Source organism: Ursus arctos, unplaced genomic scaffold (assembly GCF_023065955.2).
Source record: "Ursus arctos isolate Adak ecotype North America unplaced genomic scaffold, UrsArc2.0 scaffold_1, whole genome shotgun sequence".
NCBI lineage: Eukaryota > Metazoa > Chordata > Mammalia > Carnivora > Ursidae > Ursus > Ursus arctos.
In genome coordinates this window covers 60853363-60871729 of record NW_026622763.1, presented here as the reverse complement: position 1 = coordinate 60871729, position 18367 = coordinate 60853363, and the positions used below count along the sequence as shown (strand labels likewise).

Sequence of the window (18367 nt, the reverse complement as noted above, 5' to 3'; positions counted from 1 at the left end):
AGCTTCTTTGGGCGAAGGCAGGCACCGGAATGATTAAATAGAAGGAAGAACTCCGAAAGGAAAACGCAATTTTAATTCTAAAATATGTTGATTTTTATCAGTAGTCTCTGCCGGTGTCTAATGAGAAAACAAAGTGGGGGTGGGGGGTAAATGATAATTCAGACAACCTCGGCTTCATTCAGATTAATTCAGTAAAAGCTCTTGAGCTTTAACAAAATTACTTGAATAATAAAGTAAGTCTTGTAGAGAGATATTTATTTTGGAGTGGGTACATGTGCTAAAAATTTCTAATGAAAATAGCCACACTGGGTAAATAAATCATTAGGTTGAGAACGGTTGCAGTTTGCTAATCTCTAAGAGCTGATGGAGGCTCTGAAGCACATTTACATAAACCAGGACACAGAAAAATGTCTGCTAGCCGGGCTTGTCGATTTATCATCCGAATCTCCCAAATGACATTTCAAAAAGGGCAATCTTATTTTTTGTTAAAATACAGACTTGAGAGAACACGAAGAAGGGATTCTTTGGCTCACAAGTCGCACCAAACAGGGACAGCTGGTAGTTCTGTTCCATTAACGGTAGTCCTTATACTTTCTCTGGAAATTGAAATACTTGTGGAGCAAACATGAGGTTCTGTCCTAAAGTTTTTAGAACCAGCAGCTTAATTTCTATCATCCACATGTCCTACCTGGTGGAGTGTTATTGAATGTCTCTCTATGAAGTTGGGGCATTGATAGGAGGAACGGTTTATTAGCTGGCTTTGTATTTGCATGGGTTACTTCTTTCTATTCTTTTGTAGTCCAAAAGACCCTAAAGGCCATGGGAAGGGACTCAGACGAAAGTGGTTTGCAGATACGTGCTAAAAGGCTTTCAAAAAGTGGATTCGTTTGGATCCGTTGTGTCTTCCTCTGTGTAACGTCCCTGGATATTGGACTAGGGAGCTGGGCCAAAAGCCGCTGGCTTCTTGCTAATTGACATTTTTACTTCTTTGCAGGCTTTTTCAAACCTCTCCTTAAGAGAGAGAGAAAAAAAAAAGGACAAGCTCATTTATCAGAAGGAGGAATCTAAAACATTTGGCTCTTCCAGAGGACAGAATATACAGATTAGAAGCAGAACTGTACTTTGTAGATTCTGAGTCAAACACTTTGACTTTGCAGCTGAATTGGTTACTTTAAGGCAGTTCATCTTAATACTGAGAAGCGAAGCTGGCTTTTGTGAGTTATATTGGGGGCCAGTATTTCTGTTGAGAGAAGTACATCATGCAATGAACATAGTAGACCATGTTCCATAGCACAGGAGGGGAGGGGATGTTGGGCGGTCTGGCTGCAGAGCACATGGAAGAAACATGGTCTCAGGGTAGCCGTTCTTATTCAAGAAGAAAACGTAGCATACCTACAGGAGAATATAAATGATAATCTGTACCGAAACGAGGGAAGAAAGGAGCTGGCGTCTGAACAGTCCCTAAGATGAGCAAGGTGGAAAGATGGCAGGAGCAGCTGGGGAACACTCTAGAACAGGACTTTGAAACACTGTAGAGGCCCCAACTCTTCAGAAAATCTATTAATAGATCTGATAGAGAGAAAGAAAGCATATTAAATACCAGGTCTTTACATAGAGTGAAATTAATATAAATTCCTGTTGGCAGCAACTGAAAGCATGTATGTACACATTCAAAATAAAATACTGGAGGAAAATCACATCTGATTCCCTCAACCTTTGATTATCGAAGTAGATTTCTCACAATGAAATACATGTACACACGTATGCACACACACAAATATCTATGTGTATGTGAATTGGAAGGGGATCAGGGCTGAACAGTAAAGGGGGCAGGTGTGTTGTGTAGTGTGTCATTCACTACGATCTAAGGCAAAAATATCGGGTTGACTTTTATAAATTGACTAGAAAGGGGCCTACTTGTCTTTTTTGAGTGGGGTATCTATTGTGTATCATATGACCACATCAGCTTTATTTTCTTTTATCCAGTCATTCGGGCTAAAGTTAAAGAAGTAAAGACCAAGTGCCATGATGTGACTGTAGTAGTTGAGGTGAAGGAGATTCTAAAGGCTTCTCTGGTAAACATTCCACGGGACACCATTAACCTTTACACCAGCTCTGGCTGCCTGTGTCCTCCGCTTAATGTTAACGAGGAATATATCATCATGGGCTATGAAGATGAGGAACGCTCCAGGTAATTCAGAATAACTGCTGTTTCTATCCTTTCTTTATTGCATTTCTCTAGACCTCTTACTCTGGGGTTCTTACCTGGGGCTCTCTCTAACTTCCAGGGGCTTATAGATAGGTTTCAGTTGGGTCCCATAATATCATGTAGTGGGTAGAAAAGTGTATGTGTGCAATTTGTGGGTGTGCTTTTTCTGGGGGAGAGGGATCATAACATCATTTCTTCTTCAAGGGAGTCCATGACTCCCAAATTGTCAAGATTTACTGTTCTAAAACTTGGCTGTCCTACTCTAGAATAAATAATAAATCTTTTTTGACAATGATTCCTTGTGTTTTTCGGTAATATGTTTTAATTTTTCAAAAATGGTTGCTTCTTTAAAAAATACAGATTACTGTTGGTGGAAGGTTCTATTGCTGAGAAATGGAAGGATCGACTTGGTAAAAAAGTTAAGGTAAGCCTGTATTTTATGTTCAAAGTGATACACAAAAATAAAAGTAGAAAACCAGCCATTTGTCATTTAAACGAAAGAGTTACCCTTAAGAGCATGAGACATACTTAAACCTGAGATGTGTGTGTATGTGTGTGTGTGTGTGTGTGTGTGTGTGTGTGTCTGTGTTTGTGTCTCAAATTCTAAGGACGGGAATTTGTTTTTAATGTCAATTTAAAGAGTGAATTCTTGGGGCGCCTGGGTGGCTTAGTCGTTAAGCATCTGCCTTTGGCTCAGGGCGTGATCCCCGTGTTGTGGGATTGAGCCCCACATCAGGCTCCTCCACTGGGAGACTGCTTCTTCCTCTCCCACTCCCCCTGCTTGTGTACCCTCTCTCGCTGGCAGTCTCTATGTCAAATGAATAAATAAAATCTTAAAAAAAAAAAAAAAAGTGAATTCTCTGTAATTGTAGCAGAGATTTAACCATAGTTGCCTCACTTCTCGCAATGAGAAATCTGGCTATGGTTAGTCCAGTCCTGGTTGGGTGGCTCCACATTATCATTAGGGCTCCAGGCTCCTCCTAGCTTCCTGTTCTGCCATTTTTAAGGGTATTGCTTCCATGCTCATGTTCACCTGGAGGTCACAAGATGGCTGCCCACCTTCAGCATTACACCTGTATCTCAGGGAGAAAATAAGGGAGGTAAAAAGGAGTTTCCAAGGGCCCCATCTGGCAATTTATACTTAGGTTTTAGTCTCCTATCCATCCCTAGCTGCAAGAGAAGCTGGAAAATGCAGTTTTTTAGCTGGACGTATCACTTCCTTGGACAAATTGCAGTTCTGTGAGTCAAAGAAGAAGGAAAGAATAAATGATGGGTAGGAAACGGCCAATGTTGTCCCAATTCATAGACACCAATTCCTCTGTACAAGATGCAGCCACATTCATCTGTGTGTAAGAGATCTGACCAAATCAGGTCCTTAGAGCAGTAATGGAGCTTTATTTTTAAGCCAATGATTCTTAGATTCTGGAATTGATGCATTTAAAAAAATCACAGTAAATGACCTTATTATAGAAAGTTAGAAGGTTTCATTTCTTCTTACTATCCTAAGCAAATCTGTTTCAAAAAAAGGAATGTATGCAAAAATGGCAAAGAATTGAAAAGGGTGTGCGTGTGTGTGTGTGCGTGCATGTGCACGCACGTGCAGAGGGCAAGAAGGAAGAAAGAAAGAGTGGGAATTGTACCAAACATAATACATCCCCTTCCTTCTGTGAGTTTGAAGGCTTGGGAAACATTTACAGGGTAAGTTAAACACCCCTGGGCAGTTTATCTTCTACATCTGGCACTTGACACAGCAGACACATTTGAGTTTAAGTGACCTACAAAAATGTAAACGGCATTATTTTGCAGGGAGAAACTACCCTTTGGTAAGTTCTTTTTTTCTCAGTATATTTGTCAAAAGTGAGATGCATTTCAAGTTCAGACTTGTGGGAATTCTCTATTTGTATCTCTTTTCAATTACTTTGCGTTTATTAAAAAGTGGCTCTTCAGGAAGTTGGAATCTCTTACTGTCCTTTTAATTTGGTTTTCTGCTTGCTAATGCAGAACAGGAATTTGTCCTAAATTCCTGTACCAGTTGGAAGAGCTTTCAACATCCCTGCTGCAAAGCATGTAACGAGGCTTGCTGCTTCTCTTTTGGTACCAAAACAATGGCCATCATGTAAAGCCCAGGACACATGGCTTGTTTATCCTATTTCTTAGGCAAACATATTTTCCATTGCTTTCTACAGGGGACTCACAGAGTTACTGTGAAATCCTTTATACTCTCAGTCTGGATTTAAACATGCTAAAGGGAAGAATTAAGCCAATAATGTGAACAATTTTTAATTCATATGCAGATACTCATGGCTGAAGATCTTGGGTAGAAAATCTCTTTTGGCTAGAATTATTGAGATGCTTACTTTAGTTTTCCTGTCAATTTGAGGATGTGAAAAAGAGCTTTATGGAGGATACTGGTTTTTGTTTTTTTTTCCCCAAATAAGAGTTGCCCTTTTTAGCTGATCTTTTTTTTTTTTCTTTTTGCTCAGTGAATAGAATAAGAAATAAAGACCTTCTTATGGCTTTGCCATACAAATGGTTGTTTGCCTAAGTCTCTGATATAGCAGGTTGTTAAAAAAAAAAAAAATTTGGTCTGCCCTGGGCAGCTGAGAATCAGATGATTTTTTAAATAAGAAAAACAGTAAGATCGGGGAGTAAGGTATGCTAAAATGAAGAATTCTTTGCAGTAATTAAAAAGTGATAATTTATTATGTACTAAGCCCTTTATGTATTTTTTATTTGTTAATCTTCAGAACAGCCTTATAAGTATATTTTATTATTAATTCCAAGTGTTAATGATGAAAATGAGGTTTAATAAGTTCAAGAAACTTTGCACAGTAACTGATGGAATTAGAATTCGGACTTGGGCCGTCTGACCTTAGCTCCTTGCTGCTCAAAGTGTGGTCTCTGGACCAGCAACACTGGCATCACCAGGGAGCTTGCTAGGTATGAAAATCTTGGGCTCCGTCCCAGACCTACTGACTGAGAATCTGCAATTTTAACAGTATCTCCAGGTTATTTCTATGTTTATTGAAATTTGAGAAGTACTGCTGTAGTCCTTACTCACTACCTATAATACCCAAAATATAACTTCCTTTTAATTTATTATTTTACATGTATACCCTCTTGGCATTGTTAATATGAAATATTAGTGAACTCGATTGTGGTTATCAGAAACATTGGTAATGTCTGCTTTGTAAATCTTTGAGTGCAGAACCTTGTCTGTTGTGATTGTTGCACTTGGTAGAGATTACTTGGAAATATATTTTTAAGAGATCCCATTTGCCCCCCAAATTTCCATTTTTTCACTGCTTAAATCAGGTATGTTTTGAAAGGCTATGTTCTGATGTGTCAACAGAGAAGACGATGAAAAATAGCCCTTCAAATTCTGTGTGTAAATCTTCCATTGTCAATCACCGTGGAGTGCCAGCCTTGTGCATGTTACCTCCGGAAACACCCGCGGATTTGGATAGATATTTTTGTCACCATTTGACATGGAAATTTTAAGTTTAAGGTTTGCTATGAAAACATTACTGACATATTCTAGGTGGCCAATTTCGTGCTTTCTATGATCAGAGAATTATGTCCGTATAGCATTATCAGATAACAAAATGTTATACTTTTTTATAATCAGAGAATTATGCCCATATAGCATCCCAGGATAACAAAATTTGATACTTTTGGAAAATGCTTTTGAGGTCTGACTTTGTGGTCTTACTAAGTTGTTAGAATAATAGAAATGATGACCCTGGTGATATGTGCCCGTGAGCATTTTCTGTTTTAAATTTCACAGCGCTGGGATATGAAGGTCCGTCACCTTGAACTGAATAAAAGTGATTCTAGCCACAGTGATTCCACTCAGAGTCAGAAGTCTGGCAGGAACTCCACCCCCCGGCAAGCACGCAACTAACTCCTGAAATGCAGAGAACATCGGTGGACTTCCTATTAAGACTTGCATTGCTGGACCAGCAGAGGAAAATTGCACTATTGCACGCCATATTCTATTTTTTACCACAAAAATCATGTGGTAACTGATATTACTTCTATTTTCTCTCTTGTTTTCTGTTTTTCTCTTCCCTCCCCCTCCCTCCTTGTTTTTTGTGGTCTGAGTGCAGATCCTTAAATATATGTATTCTGTTTCACTAATCCTGGGAAAACTGTTCTTTGCAATAATAATAAATTAAACATGTTGATACCAGGGCCTCTTTGCTGGAGTAAATGTTAATTTGCTGTTCTGCACCCAGATTGGGAACGCAATATTGGATGCAAAGAGAGCTTTCTGGTATCCACTGAAAGCTAGACATGCCGTAAAGCATAGTGTGCTCATCTAATCACAATTGCCTCGTTTTCACATGCCTTTCGGGCATTCTCCTCAAGCTTAAAAGTTCTGAATGTTTATAAAGGTAAAATGGCAGTTTGAAATCAAATGCCACACAGGCAAAGCAATCAAGCACCAGGAAGTATTTACGAGGAAACGACACACAAGATAAATTATTTGCAAGATTGGCAGGAAGCAAAATAAATAGTGCAGGGAGCTGGGGAAGGAACATTCCGCCTGACTGAGAAGCACCGCTGAAACCAGAGGCTGTTGGGGTGCAAACAGTAGCATTCTTCTTTGGGCAATACATTTGGTTTGTTTGTGAATATATTAATCAGCATATGGAAGTGAATTATAACGAGACATCTGCTGTTATCAGTGTAGCTCTGTTACATTTGCTTCCCTTTCAATAAACCCATTGGTGTAAGGTCTTTTTTTTCCATCTTTTAAAATAAATCTTGCTGCATTGACCAGGGAAAGGAGGTATGTGTGCATATGCGCCAGGGTGGTAGTTTTGAAAGATACATAGCTCTATAAAATGCTGTCGCTTGTGGGATGGTAAAAGGTGCGAGGGTGTGCGTGTGCGTGCGTGTGTGTGCGTGTGTGCACTCACACCCAGGCCGAACTGAATTACAGGCCTGTACTTTATCATTTGGATTTGTGCTGTTTAATGCTCAGTAAAATATGCCTAATAAAAGGAATTCCGGTTGTCAGGAGAGAGGTTTTTCTGACTTGTGAACCAAATGCAGTCTCACTGGCCAAGCTGCAGTGTCCCCATGGGAGGAGGATCAAGTGATCCTTTTCCTTCCTCCTTTCCTCCAGCCGGGTTCTTCCCTTCAATTTACATAGTTGATATTAGCAGAACCAAATTTCTAAGCTATCATATGCTGAAAATAAAACATTTATGAAGCAAAAGGGTGCTGTGCCTCCTTCTACAAGGGCAATCATGCCAGAGTGAAATTCATTCTGGAACAAACGTTTCCCCAAATAGCAAATAATTCCTTTAAATTCTCCCTTTTGAAAGCAAGAGAACATCCCGACTTTCTGGCTGATGCCTAAGCCCCAACAGTTTCTGGAATCCCAGACGAGTTCCCACCTTTGCCTCCGTGAAGACTGCAAGCTCTTTCGAGTTGCCGGATGGTTCCTACCAGATCATTTGGCCACCTGCCCTTTGGGCTTTATTCTCAAATTGGGGGGGCAGGTGCATCTCTTTCTAGATGCTACTTTCATAGCCTCAAAAAGGGAAGTGTCACGGGATTGTCGTGAAGTGGCACAAGGAAAGAAGCGCACCTTGGGATCTCTCATCGTGGTGTGGATGCCCCAACTGGAGCTTCAAGGACTGAGGACTGCAAAGCTGTGCTTCCTCATTGTCCTGTTTCTCTCATGCGTCTTTCATGCTCACTGTGGGCAGAAGGGCAAGAATGGACCGTGGGAGATGGAGAAGAATCGGCTTCTCAAATCCACGAAATGTCATCATCTCTTCCAAAGCATAGTAAGACATTATTTGAGAGAGGGAGAGTGAGAGCGAATGGGGGAGGGGCAGAGGGAGAGGAAAAGAGAGACTCTTCAGCAGGCTCCATGCCCAGCGTGGAGCTGGACAGGGGGCTCCATCTCAAGCCCCCAAGATTACGACCTGAGCCAAAATCAAGAGTCGGTTGCATAACCAACAGAGCCACTCAGGCGCCCCCCACAGTAAGAGGAATTTTTAGTGATGAAATATTTTGATGTACAATGAAAGACACAGATGTGTCCAGACTATGCAGTATTTTTTCAGGGTTGGGAGGTAGTGGTGGTGGTAATAATTAGCTTCTGTGTAGAGAGGTGACACAATTTATGCTCAGAACATATACAATTTATAAACAAAAGAGCCCTCCATTTTTGGGTTCAGCTGTGTTCTTTGCCCCCTTTCCTTTAGTGATCTATGCTGGTAATGTTTGAGTTTGCTCATCAGTGTGAAGCTCCGTCAGCCAAAGTTTCCAACGGTCTGAGGTCCATGAATAAAGTGCTTTTGGTATTTCTGTTTGATTGTTGCAATATCTTCATTAATAAATTATGCGTAGGCCTCTTTGGGGAGATAACATGATTTTCATCATGACGGTCGTGTTTTTCATCAGACGGCAAAGTCATTTCTACTTCGCAATTGCCATAATACAAAGGTATCTCATTAGTGCCTCCGTACGGGCTTTTCTGACAGGCACTCACTTTCAAAGTCACTAAAAATTTAATCTATATGCACCCTCGTTGGTAACCTTGAGATCTACAGAGTTAAAATTTCTTTGAAAAATTTTGTTCACCTTCAGGATTTTAATTTCCCCAGCCCAGTAACATCACCAAAATGTTAGGTGCGTGCTGAATAGACTAGCACAAATGAAAATAACAGCAAATATGGATTCTCTTCGCAGATACGTGAGTATTTTACTGGGTCACATGTAGAGTGTAATCTGATTCAGTGCCATATGTTGCGCGGAGCATGTGGGGGTGGGGTGGGACAAGTCCATGGCTTTCCACATCTGTTCTGTATTACTCAGGCAAATACAAAAATTACAATCACTGTGAGTAAATAGCACTACTTACTGCCTTCTGCAAGAAATTACTCGCTATTATTTTTTCAACAAGTAAAATGACAAATAAGTATTTCAAGATTGGTGTGTATTCAGACTGTGAGCTTTAATATTTCAATAATATAAGCATTCAAGATGGTAAAAATGAGATTGAGCAGTGATTTCTAATACTGTTCCTGAAATCCAACTGATAGAATTTTTGAATATGGTTCCCAGCTGTATTAATAACAAAAAATGGCATAGTCAGACCCTTTTAAAGTTATCTCGTTGGGTAATAGTATCTAACAGTGGCTAGAGCTTTATAGAAAACACCTGTATGTGTATTACCTCATGTAATACCTACTTCGCAGAAGTAGGTTTTATTTCCATTTTACAGATGAAGAAATCAAGGCCTTAGAACTCAGAGTTTCATAAAGTAGCAGAGCTGGGCCTCAGGCCCTCTTATTTTTATTTCCCAAGTTACATGTTTTCCACCACTGCAAATGTTGATAAAAAGATCAATGCATCCTAACATTGTAAAAAAGCCTCGTGTCAGGCATGGAGTGGGCTACTAATATTTTTTCTTAAAATGAGGTCTACCTACTGCATGGCAGAAAGCATATACAATATAGTTCTAATTCTGATCCCAAGTACTGTTGTTTTTGCTTTTCAGTTTTCCTGGACTACAAAATTAAAGTTTCAGTGGAATGACTCTTAAAGAGGATGAGCAGGTAAATGAACAAGTCAAGTGATTCTTTTGGTATTAATAGTTCGGTTTGTTTGGGCATTAATAGTTTAAAGATAAGGGATTCTCAGTAGAAAAAAACGGTTATTTTCCCTCTAAATTTCCGTTTTTCCTTGAATTTGGAGAGAAGTATGGAGTTAATAGTATTTAACAAGGTCACGAGAAAAGTTGAAATTCAAAGTTGATGGTTACTCCAGATAAAACCAGATTGGCTACTTTCCACTGGGAACTCTTGTTTCTCCTTCTCAGATCTTCCCTTAAGCCCTCCTGCCACCAGCGGCCTCCACAGCAGAGAAAAACTATTCTACACGACCTAATTCCTCTTGCTTTTCTTTCATTAAATATTTTTATTATGACAGGGATTCAATACATTGAAAGACAACTAAAGCTGGGGTTTTTGGGGAGAAGGGGGTAAAGTACAACCATTATTTGTTGTTTCCACTTTGAATGGCGGGTGTTGAGAACTCAAGGAGCTATAAAGAAGGAAAGGATGTGCTCAGGGAAGCTTGTCCAGCCCCAAAAGGAAAGGATGTGTGGACTGTAGAGGCTAAATCGGAAATGAAAGCAAATGTAGAAATGAACCTCCCACTAATCTCAAGTCTGTGGAGGGGAATGACAGCTCTTAGTAGCCTAGGAGTGCTGGGGCCGCCCTTTTGAACAGCCAGCACCCACCCCCTCTGCATGCACTTAACTTCATGAAATTGGATTGAATGGGTTTGTAGGGTTGGGTCTTAGGAAAATTTTGGGCATCAACAAGGGTAGGTTGGGGTGATACCTGAAGCTTAGGCTAGCTCTGAGATGGTAAATAGTCTGTGAAAGAGAGAACAAGGTATTTCTTGTCTATACTGGATGGCAAATAAAGCTAATAAAGTTGATCTGGTCACTCTAGTTTTATTTCTACATTATTTTGGTGACTGTGGTCGGTGGCGGGGTGGGGGAATCAGGGCTTCTCTGAGATAGGATCCCTTTACTAGTATTAAGAAGAGAATATGAGGTAAATACCATGACTTAACTGGACAAAAGAATAGATGAGTATAAACAAAATCTCTACTGCAGAAGTCTTGCCCTATGACTTATAACTCAAGGGAACTATCAAAGCTTTAAAAAGTGTGAAACTCAGAAATATTATAACCCCAGAGGCTGCATTGTCCTGTCTGTGCACATTTATCTATTTCCGTCTTGTTCATTCTCCCTGATTCTGCCTCTCCTCCTGTTGCTCCATTCATTAAATACAGGACTGTAGGAAGTATCTGCAGAATTGCTAGAAAATCAAGCATGAAACAAATAGAAGAGATTGCCATTCTTTAAGCCCATTGATCAATATCCATGAAGCTCATCTGAATTTCTTTCAAATCACTAGTTCAGGCCATCTTGTCTTTAGCTTCTCATATACCCGGTACCAATAGCCTGAAAGTACAAGTGCTTGCACTCCTTCTTTAGAAACTTGCCATCATTCAAAATGGCTCCCTTATCACACCTTGAAAAGAGCTTTGAAGTTAGGGCACCTGGATTCAAATTCTTGCTTTGCAACTTTCTGGCTGTTTAGCCTGTTCTCCAAGTTCAAGATCAGGTGAGTGGAGCTGGGTGGAGGCTGCTGAACAGTGCCAGGAGCATGGTGGGTGTTTAATAAATATCAGAATTATTCCACCTTTTAATCTTGAATTCTCTCTGTAAGGTCCCCAGCTCTCACGCAGGGCTCTATTGAGTGCTTACCCAGCCAAGAAGAAAAAGGGACTTCCAGGAGATCTTACACCCTACCCTGTTCTCCTCCACCATCTTTAAGATGCCAAACTCAAAAAATTCCCTTCATTCATTCTCAAACTGAAGATTGAAATCCTCTTTCTTTTCTTCTTCTTCCTAAGCAGATGTGCTTAGACAGTAGCATGGTCAGGAGACAAGATGAATTCTTTCAATTAAGAAAGATAAGATTCTGGAAAAACCACATAATACTCAATTCTACAAATACTTATATAACTGATGAAAATTTGTTTTCTTCCAAACATGTTTTATTTTGGAAATCAAAAAACCAAGAAGCTTCTCTAACCACTTTTAAATACAGAGGATGGTAAACTTATAGGAAGCTGAACAGCTTTATGTTGGTTATGTCTAAGGAGATGTCAACTTCCAGATTGATTCACTTAACCTTCCAGCTTTGGAAGTGGGTTTTTATGCTTTGCTGTTATTCACTGTAAGTAATAGATTATTTCACATAAAGGAACAAAACAAGTAAACCAATATTTTTCTTAATGTTATTGGTAACATTTTAGTTGCCAAGAATGGTTATTGTTCATTGTTTAGGTGAGCAAGAAGACATCTTTTGCAAAGATATGTGTTCTCAGTGTGAGCTGAATTTTGTCAGAGGAGCTTCTTGGTGTTTTTCCTTTCCTAGAGAGTTCCAGAAGTACTAAAATTATATCGAGACAAAGTGTTTATGTTTCAAAAGTGCAGGCTCTGCATTCCAGGCTACACACTGAGGGTTCTCAAAACAGAGGCAGCTTTAACTGAAATTTGGGAAATATGGGCAACTCCTAAGGGCTTGGACTAGCACATATAAGAAAAAAAAGAAGATAACCCATCAGCCAGCTGAAAAAGGGAACAACCTAATTCCAGAGGTTGGCACACCTTTCTGTAAAGGGTTGCATAGTAAATACTTAAGGCCTCGTGGGCCACAGAGCCTCTGTTGCAGGCTCCGCCCTTGAGGCTTACAAGCAGGCATTGATAGTAGTATGTGAATGAACATGGTGGTGTTCCAATAAAACTTTATTTACAAAAACGGGAGGTAGGCTGGATTTGGCCTTTGGGCTATAGTTTGCCTACCTTTGTGGGTCATCTAATCAAATGTTCACTAACTAGTTTGAATGGTTTGATCATTTTTTGGACTTAATGAAGTAGGTAGTTTTGGTGGCATAGAGACTTAAGTACTGTGAAAGGTTAGGCTTGTGCTTAGATAGGACTTTGCCTAGCATTTTGCCATTGGAGAGTGAATCTATTGGGTAGAACATTGTTCTCTTCAGGAATAAAATGCAAGGGCTTGGGAAATATATCAAATTGCCATTTCCTTTGTATCAGTTAAGTAACGAGGGCTGAAAGAGGCCCTAGAAGTTGCAGGAGAATACATGGTACCTGGCCTAGGGAATAGGGGAGTGAAAGAAGCCAGGAAAGGGCGATGGTAGTTCCTCCCTTTAAGCAGTTGATCACAGGACTCATTTGACCACCCACTAATTTGTTGTTTTCCTGCAAAGGCACATTCTTCAGGATGATCCAGCAGGGAAAATCCATGTATAATACAAGATGGTAGAATTTACTAAAGAAATAAGAACAAAAGATAATTCTTTCAAAAGTCCCTCAAACTGCTGGTCTCATTTCTTTCTTGCCTCCCCTCCCATTCATTCTAGTTTGATGTATTGAAATGTGTTCCTACTGCTAATTATCCCCTCTTTTTAAAGCCAGCGTGCCTATAGTAAAGAAAACCTATAGATATGGTTGGTAGTTGTCATTTTAAAAAATGTTATTTACTCTTTGCTGTTTCCTTAACATTTCCATTTAAGTTGCTAAAACAAAAAAAAAAAAAAAAGAAAGAAAGAAAGGAAGAAAGAAAATGAAAAAGAAAAAAAAAGATACTAGGAAGTGTTGCCCATGCATTACAAACCCTGTTGTGTGTTTAACCCATTCACCGTAAGCTTGATTTACAACTGCTTTCCCTGCCTGATGAATCCCACATGCCCCATAATTTAAACATCTTAATGTGCCTCTCACTGGAGTCCCTTTTTATTTGAATGTAAATTGATTCTGAAACTGCTCCCAGTCAGAAGTTTGTGTTTGAAATACTGTAGCTTAGAGTCGAATATGGTCATACTAAGGTTCAATCTGCGAGGTATAGGAATGAGGTTCAATTGCTGGCATAATTAACCTACCTCAGGTTAATTTAACCATAAAATATACACTCCAGCTGACTGTTGAACCTGCCATAAATAAATAAAGGGCAGAGATCCTGAGCCAGTCAACAAATGGACTGCAGTTTGTTCGTATAAATACAAAAGAAGCTTGAGTTCCTTTCTGGATTTCTGCAGCTTATTCTTTTTTTGAGGACTTTTAGGGATTTTCAGTGGAAGGCAGACATGATTCTTTTAGCATTCTAGACCTGAGAGCAAGCCCACTAATTCTTATGTAGTCCAGGTAAAACCAAATATAATCTATGTAAGTGGGTTATCTATCATCTATCTCATTCAAAAAGAGTATTCTGGAAGACATTTAACGATCTCCTTTTGTAGATAATTCTGGAATTTAATAATTCCTGCTATTGGCAAGTTCCACCACAGGTTTCAGCACAAGAAAATGTCAAATTACATGAATTATTTAACGACAATTATAAATGTTATAGTTTTTAAAAATGCTTGTTCAACACCTTACACTTAAATAGCCAGATCTGTGAGTATTTTGGACTTAGATTGGATATACTCCTAATAAGTCTTGGTAACATGTCAAGTTCTACTGTTCTCCTTCAAGCTCAGGAAGGAAAGGTGTTAGCTTCAAATATGCCTGGGTTTGGGTGTTAGCCGTCCTTGGAGACAAACCACAGACCCTTCACCTGATCCCTTTCTCAGAGCCACAGCCTGGAGAGTGGGAAAACGTCTTGTGTGATGAGGCCACTGACTAAACAACAACAACAACAACAACAACAACAACAACAACAACAACAACACATGAACAAATGAGGCAGTGGGCACACAAATGTATCCAAAGTTAGGCTTGAGCCTAGAAAATGTTCAGAGTTCCACAGAGAAGGCTAACACCCTGGCCCTAGTCTAGTGTCAAACAGTCAGAAGCCATGTTGAAGCAGAGATCTTCCTCTAAAACACAGAGGATGGTGATTTTCACCTGGGGAACCAATCTCTCTGGGCAACTGCTTTTTTTTTTTTTTTTTTTTTTTTTGGGTCTCAGGAAATTAGGTTGTGGTCTTAAAAATCCCTGAGGCTTGGAGCAGCTAGAAAGAGCATGTCAGTTGTTTCCTCTGCACCAGGAACTGCACCATGCTGTAAGCTTCTCACGATGGTTTAGAAAGGGAAGGAAAACAAGCCTTCTTTAATAACATGCAAACTTTGGTTGTAAAATACCTCTTTACATTTATCTGGCACTGTTCATCTTAGAGGGCACTTTGTCACTTGGTCAAGGGCAAGTTTTTCCTGAGTGCTACTGATGAGGTTGGGGACTATACATGAGGTTCAGTGGGGTGGGGTCCAGAGCCGACGACCAAGAAAGAATTCTTGAGGCATCTTTAGTGCAAAATGGTGGTTTATTAAAGCACGGGGACAGGACCCGTGGGCGGAAAGAGCTGCTGCCCCGGGGTTGTGAGGAATGGCCCATTATATACCCTCAAGTTGGGAGGGTAGAGACTTAGGGATAGCCTAAGTCTCTAAGGAATTTTGGAAGCAAGGTCTCCGGGACCTTGAGGGGGCTAGCTGTTGTTGGGAAAAGGTCATTCATTATCGTCTAATAAAACCTGAGTCACGAGACCCTTCAGATGTATATCGGTGGGCCATATGCTTGGGGGATGATTGCCAATACGTATCTTGGGGGGGGGTTAGAGATAAAGGAAGTTTCCAAAGGAATTTTTTACGTTAAAGTAGACTTACAGGATCTTGGTGGAGGGGAGGGGGTCAGGCTAGGGCTGCCTTTTGCCCTTAGCAAAGTATTAACATCGAGGCAGCTGAGTTCCTACAGGAATGTCACCGTGCCTGTTTCAAGGACTTGTCAATGGGCTGTAGGTAGTAAGACTGTTTCTTTGTCCTGTATGGCAGCCAGGAATGCCTGAGGAATGTCACATACATCCCCTTGCGGGGGTGGGGGTGTGGGGGGGTTGCAGGGTGTCAGCTTCTGCTTTGTCCTCAGCTTGCCTTCCCTTCCCTCATCACTACTGTGCCAGATGCTCCGTTTGGTGGTGGGCATTCTCACGTGGGGCCTGCCCCGCTGTGGCTTACAATGTGATGTGGGAAGCAGACAAGACAAGTGACGTATTGTGAGAAAGGCTAAGAAGGGTAAATAAGATGCAATGATATTAGGGGTAGAGGTGGAGGCAGCAGGGAGCGGGTAACTACCTGCTGAACAAAGGGAGTCATCGAAGTGGAATCACTATGAAGCCGATGAGACTAAGCTTCAATGTCCTTCACTTGTCCTGACCTCTTCCAAGGTCCTGAGGCATCCCAGGATCACGTGTTTTTGTGATGTTTGCAAATTTGAGATTTTAAAAAATTATTTTTCCATAAAAAGATTCCCCCAAATTGTGTAAGTTTTAGGGCTCAAAACATCTGAATTCATGCTTGGTGGTTAGGGAAGATTTCTTTGTGGAAGAAATATTTTAGTTGATTCCAACAGGATTAGAAGGAACCTGCCATGCTTGATGGGAGGATAGTGGTCCAGGTAGGTTGCAGGACCATTTGAAAATTCTGAAGCTGAAAATTGCCTGGCCACTTGGAGGACCTGTGGAAGGAGTAGAATGGGGAATGGAGAGAGAGGTGGGAGATAAGGTTGGAGATGTTAGCAGGGGCAAACATGGAGGGCCATGGTAGCCCTATTATGTAGTTTGGTATATGTCAATGTGCTGTGTAAAACCATTAGCATGTTTGAAGCAGGAGAATAACACGATCAGATTTATGTTTTTAAAAGATGACTCAGGGGCTCCGAGCCGCTCAGTCAGTTAAGCAACTGACTCTTGGTTTTGGCTCAGGTCATGATCTCAGGGTCGTGAGATCCAGCCCTGTGTGGGGCTCTGGGCACAGCACAGAGTCTGCTTAAGAATTTCCCCCTCCTCTCACTGCACAGCTATCCTTCTGCTCCTTCCTCCACTTGCACACATGCTCTCGCTCTCTCTTAAACAAAACGTTAAAAAAAAGATGCTTCAGATTCAATAAGAACGTTTGATATGAGGTTGGAGGCATGCTTAGAGAAAGGAGCTGTTGCAATATTGCCGGTGAAAGATGCTGGTGGCTTCGGTTAGGGTGGTTATGGAGGGAAGGAGACAGGCATAGGATGCACATTAGATTTTTCATAGGACTACCTGATGGGTTGCGTGTACAGAGCTGGAAAGAGACAAGAGTCAAAGGTGACAAGTGATTTTCTGACTTGAGCCACTGGGTGGATGGTCGTGCTACTTACTAGGACGAGGAGGGCCTAGGAAGAGGGAAAGATCGGATGGATGGGTTGTGGGGAAATAAGAGTTCTGATTTGGTTGCATTAAGTTTGAGATACTTATTACTCGGCAGGAAGATATCAAATAGGTGGTAAGATACATAGTCTGGAACTTAGAAGAAAGCCATAGGTACAAATGTAGGAGCCACCAACATATATATGATAAATAACATATTTCCAAACTATATAAGGTTCCTGTTCCTGCTCTTTTTAGTGGTTCTTCATTCCATAATTTAATTAAATGTGACAGGACAAAGTTTCTAAACTAGATTAAGTAGAAATGCTCAGTTGAAGAATTACTTTCGTGGAATGACAGCATTCTTATAAAAAGATGTTGGAGTCTGGAGTATGGCTAGAAGGTTGCAATAATCACAAGAAGTTGTATTAGGAATATCTCAACAGGCATTTATTATTATTATAATGGATATGGATTTGTAAGTGTAAATACGTCAATGTTGACATCTCTTTGAAGGTGATATGAAAGCGGGATTATGGAGTTAGACGTGATTTGGCGTTATTTAATCCCACTCGAGTGTGCAGAAATGAATTAGGTATGTGAAATATGTACACCGTCTTAATAAATCAGACTTTAACTTTGTTATCAGAGCAAGTTTACATTTCTTAGTGGCCTGGGAGAAACAATTATGTGAGTACCACTGAATCATTCCAATCAATGAACAGACCAGGCTTTGAAAGCATACGTGAAATGTGGCCAACATTGTGTTTGCCTGTGGATTAAGACCTTGACTTTAGGAGGGTTCAGTTAGGCGATGTTGTCCCAGAGTTAAATACACATTTTTGCAAATAAGCAAGGAATAGGAATATTGGCTAATCGGGCTGAAAAGTTCTAAATGTCAACTATAATTAAACACAATCTGAGGGTTTAGGTTCCTGACAAAACCATATTTGTACTTGGTGTCAGTAGCATTAGAGACAATTTCTAAGAGCTGCGAGACAGAGATGCCGTACTAGAACGGGAAGGTAATTTCTTAGGCTGCTCTTTCAAACATTCTTACCTTTTCCTTATGGAATATAGATTAGAACACATAATCAGTACTTGCAAATGCAATGAAAGTTCTGTTATTCTTAAACAATTTCATTCAGTCAGTCATTCAGCTTTTAAAAAATACACAGGTATTGAGGTAACTTTGGAATTCAGGAAGGAGATTATTAGGCTACAAAGTAAGATTTGTAGGGAATGACATCCGTAGCTATGAAATGTGAAGAATGCCAGCGTCAGCTCAGCGTTCGACTATATAAGAAATTTTCCATGAGTGGATTTTGTACAAATGAGTTTCTATCTTATTACAGACCCCTTTCTTGAGATTCTTCTCTGTTTTTGATGAGAGTTGGTGACCTAGAAGTTTTTGTATCTT

General features: G+C 40.3%; 1 protein-coding gene across 1 annotated transcript in view; it reads left to right on the top strand.

Moving 5' to 3' along the window:
* Positions 1-7234, top strand: part of FRZB (frizzled related protein) — a 33392-nt gene extending 26158 nt beyond the window's left edge. The window contains exons 4-6 of the mRNA XM_026492386.4: positions 1987-2191; positions 2570-2633; positions 5997-7234. Of these exons, the coding sequence (XP_026348171.2) occupies positions 1987-2191; positions 2570-2633; positions 5997-6113 (386 nt within the window). The 3' untranslated portion in view covers positions 6114-7234. The remainder of the gene's footprint in view (positions 1-1986; positions 2192-2569; positions 2634-5996) is intronic.
* The last annotated feature ends 11133 nt before the right edge of the window (positions 7235-18367 follow it).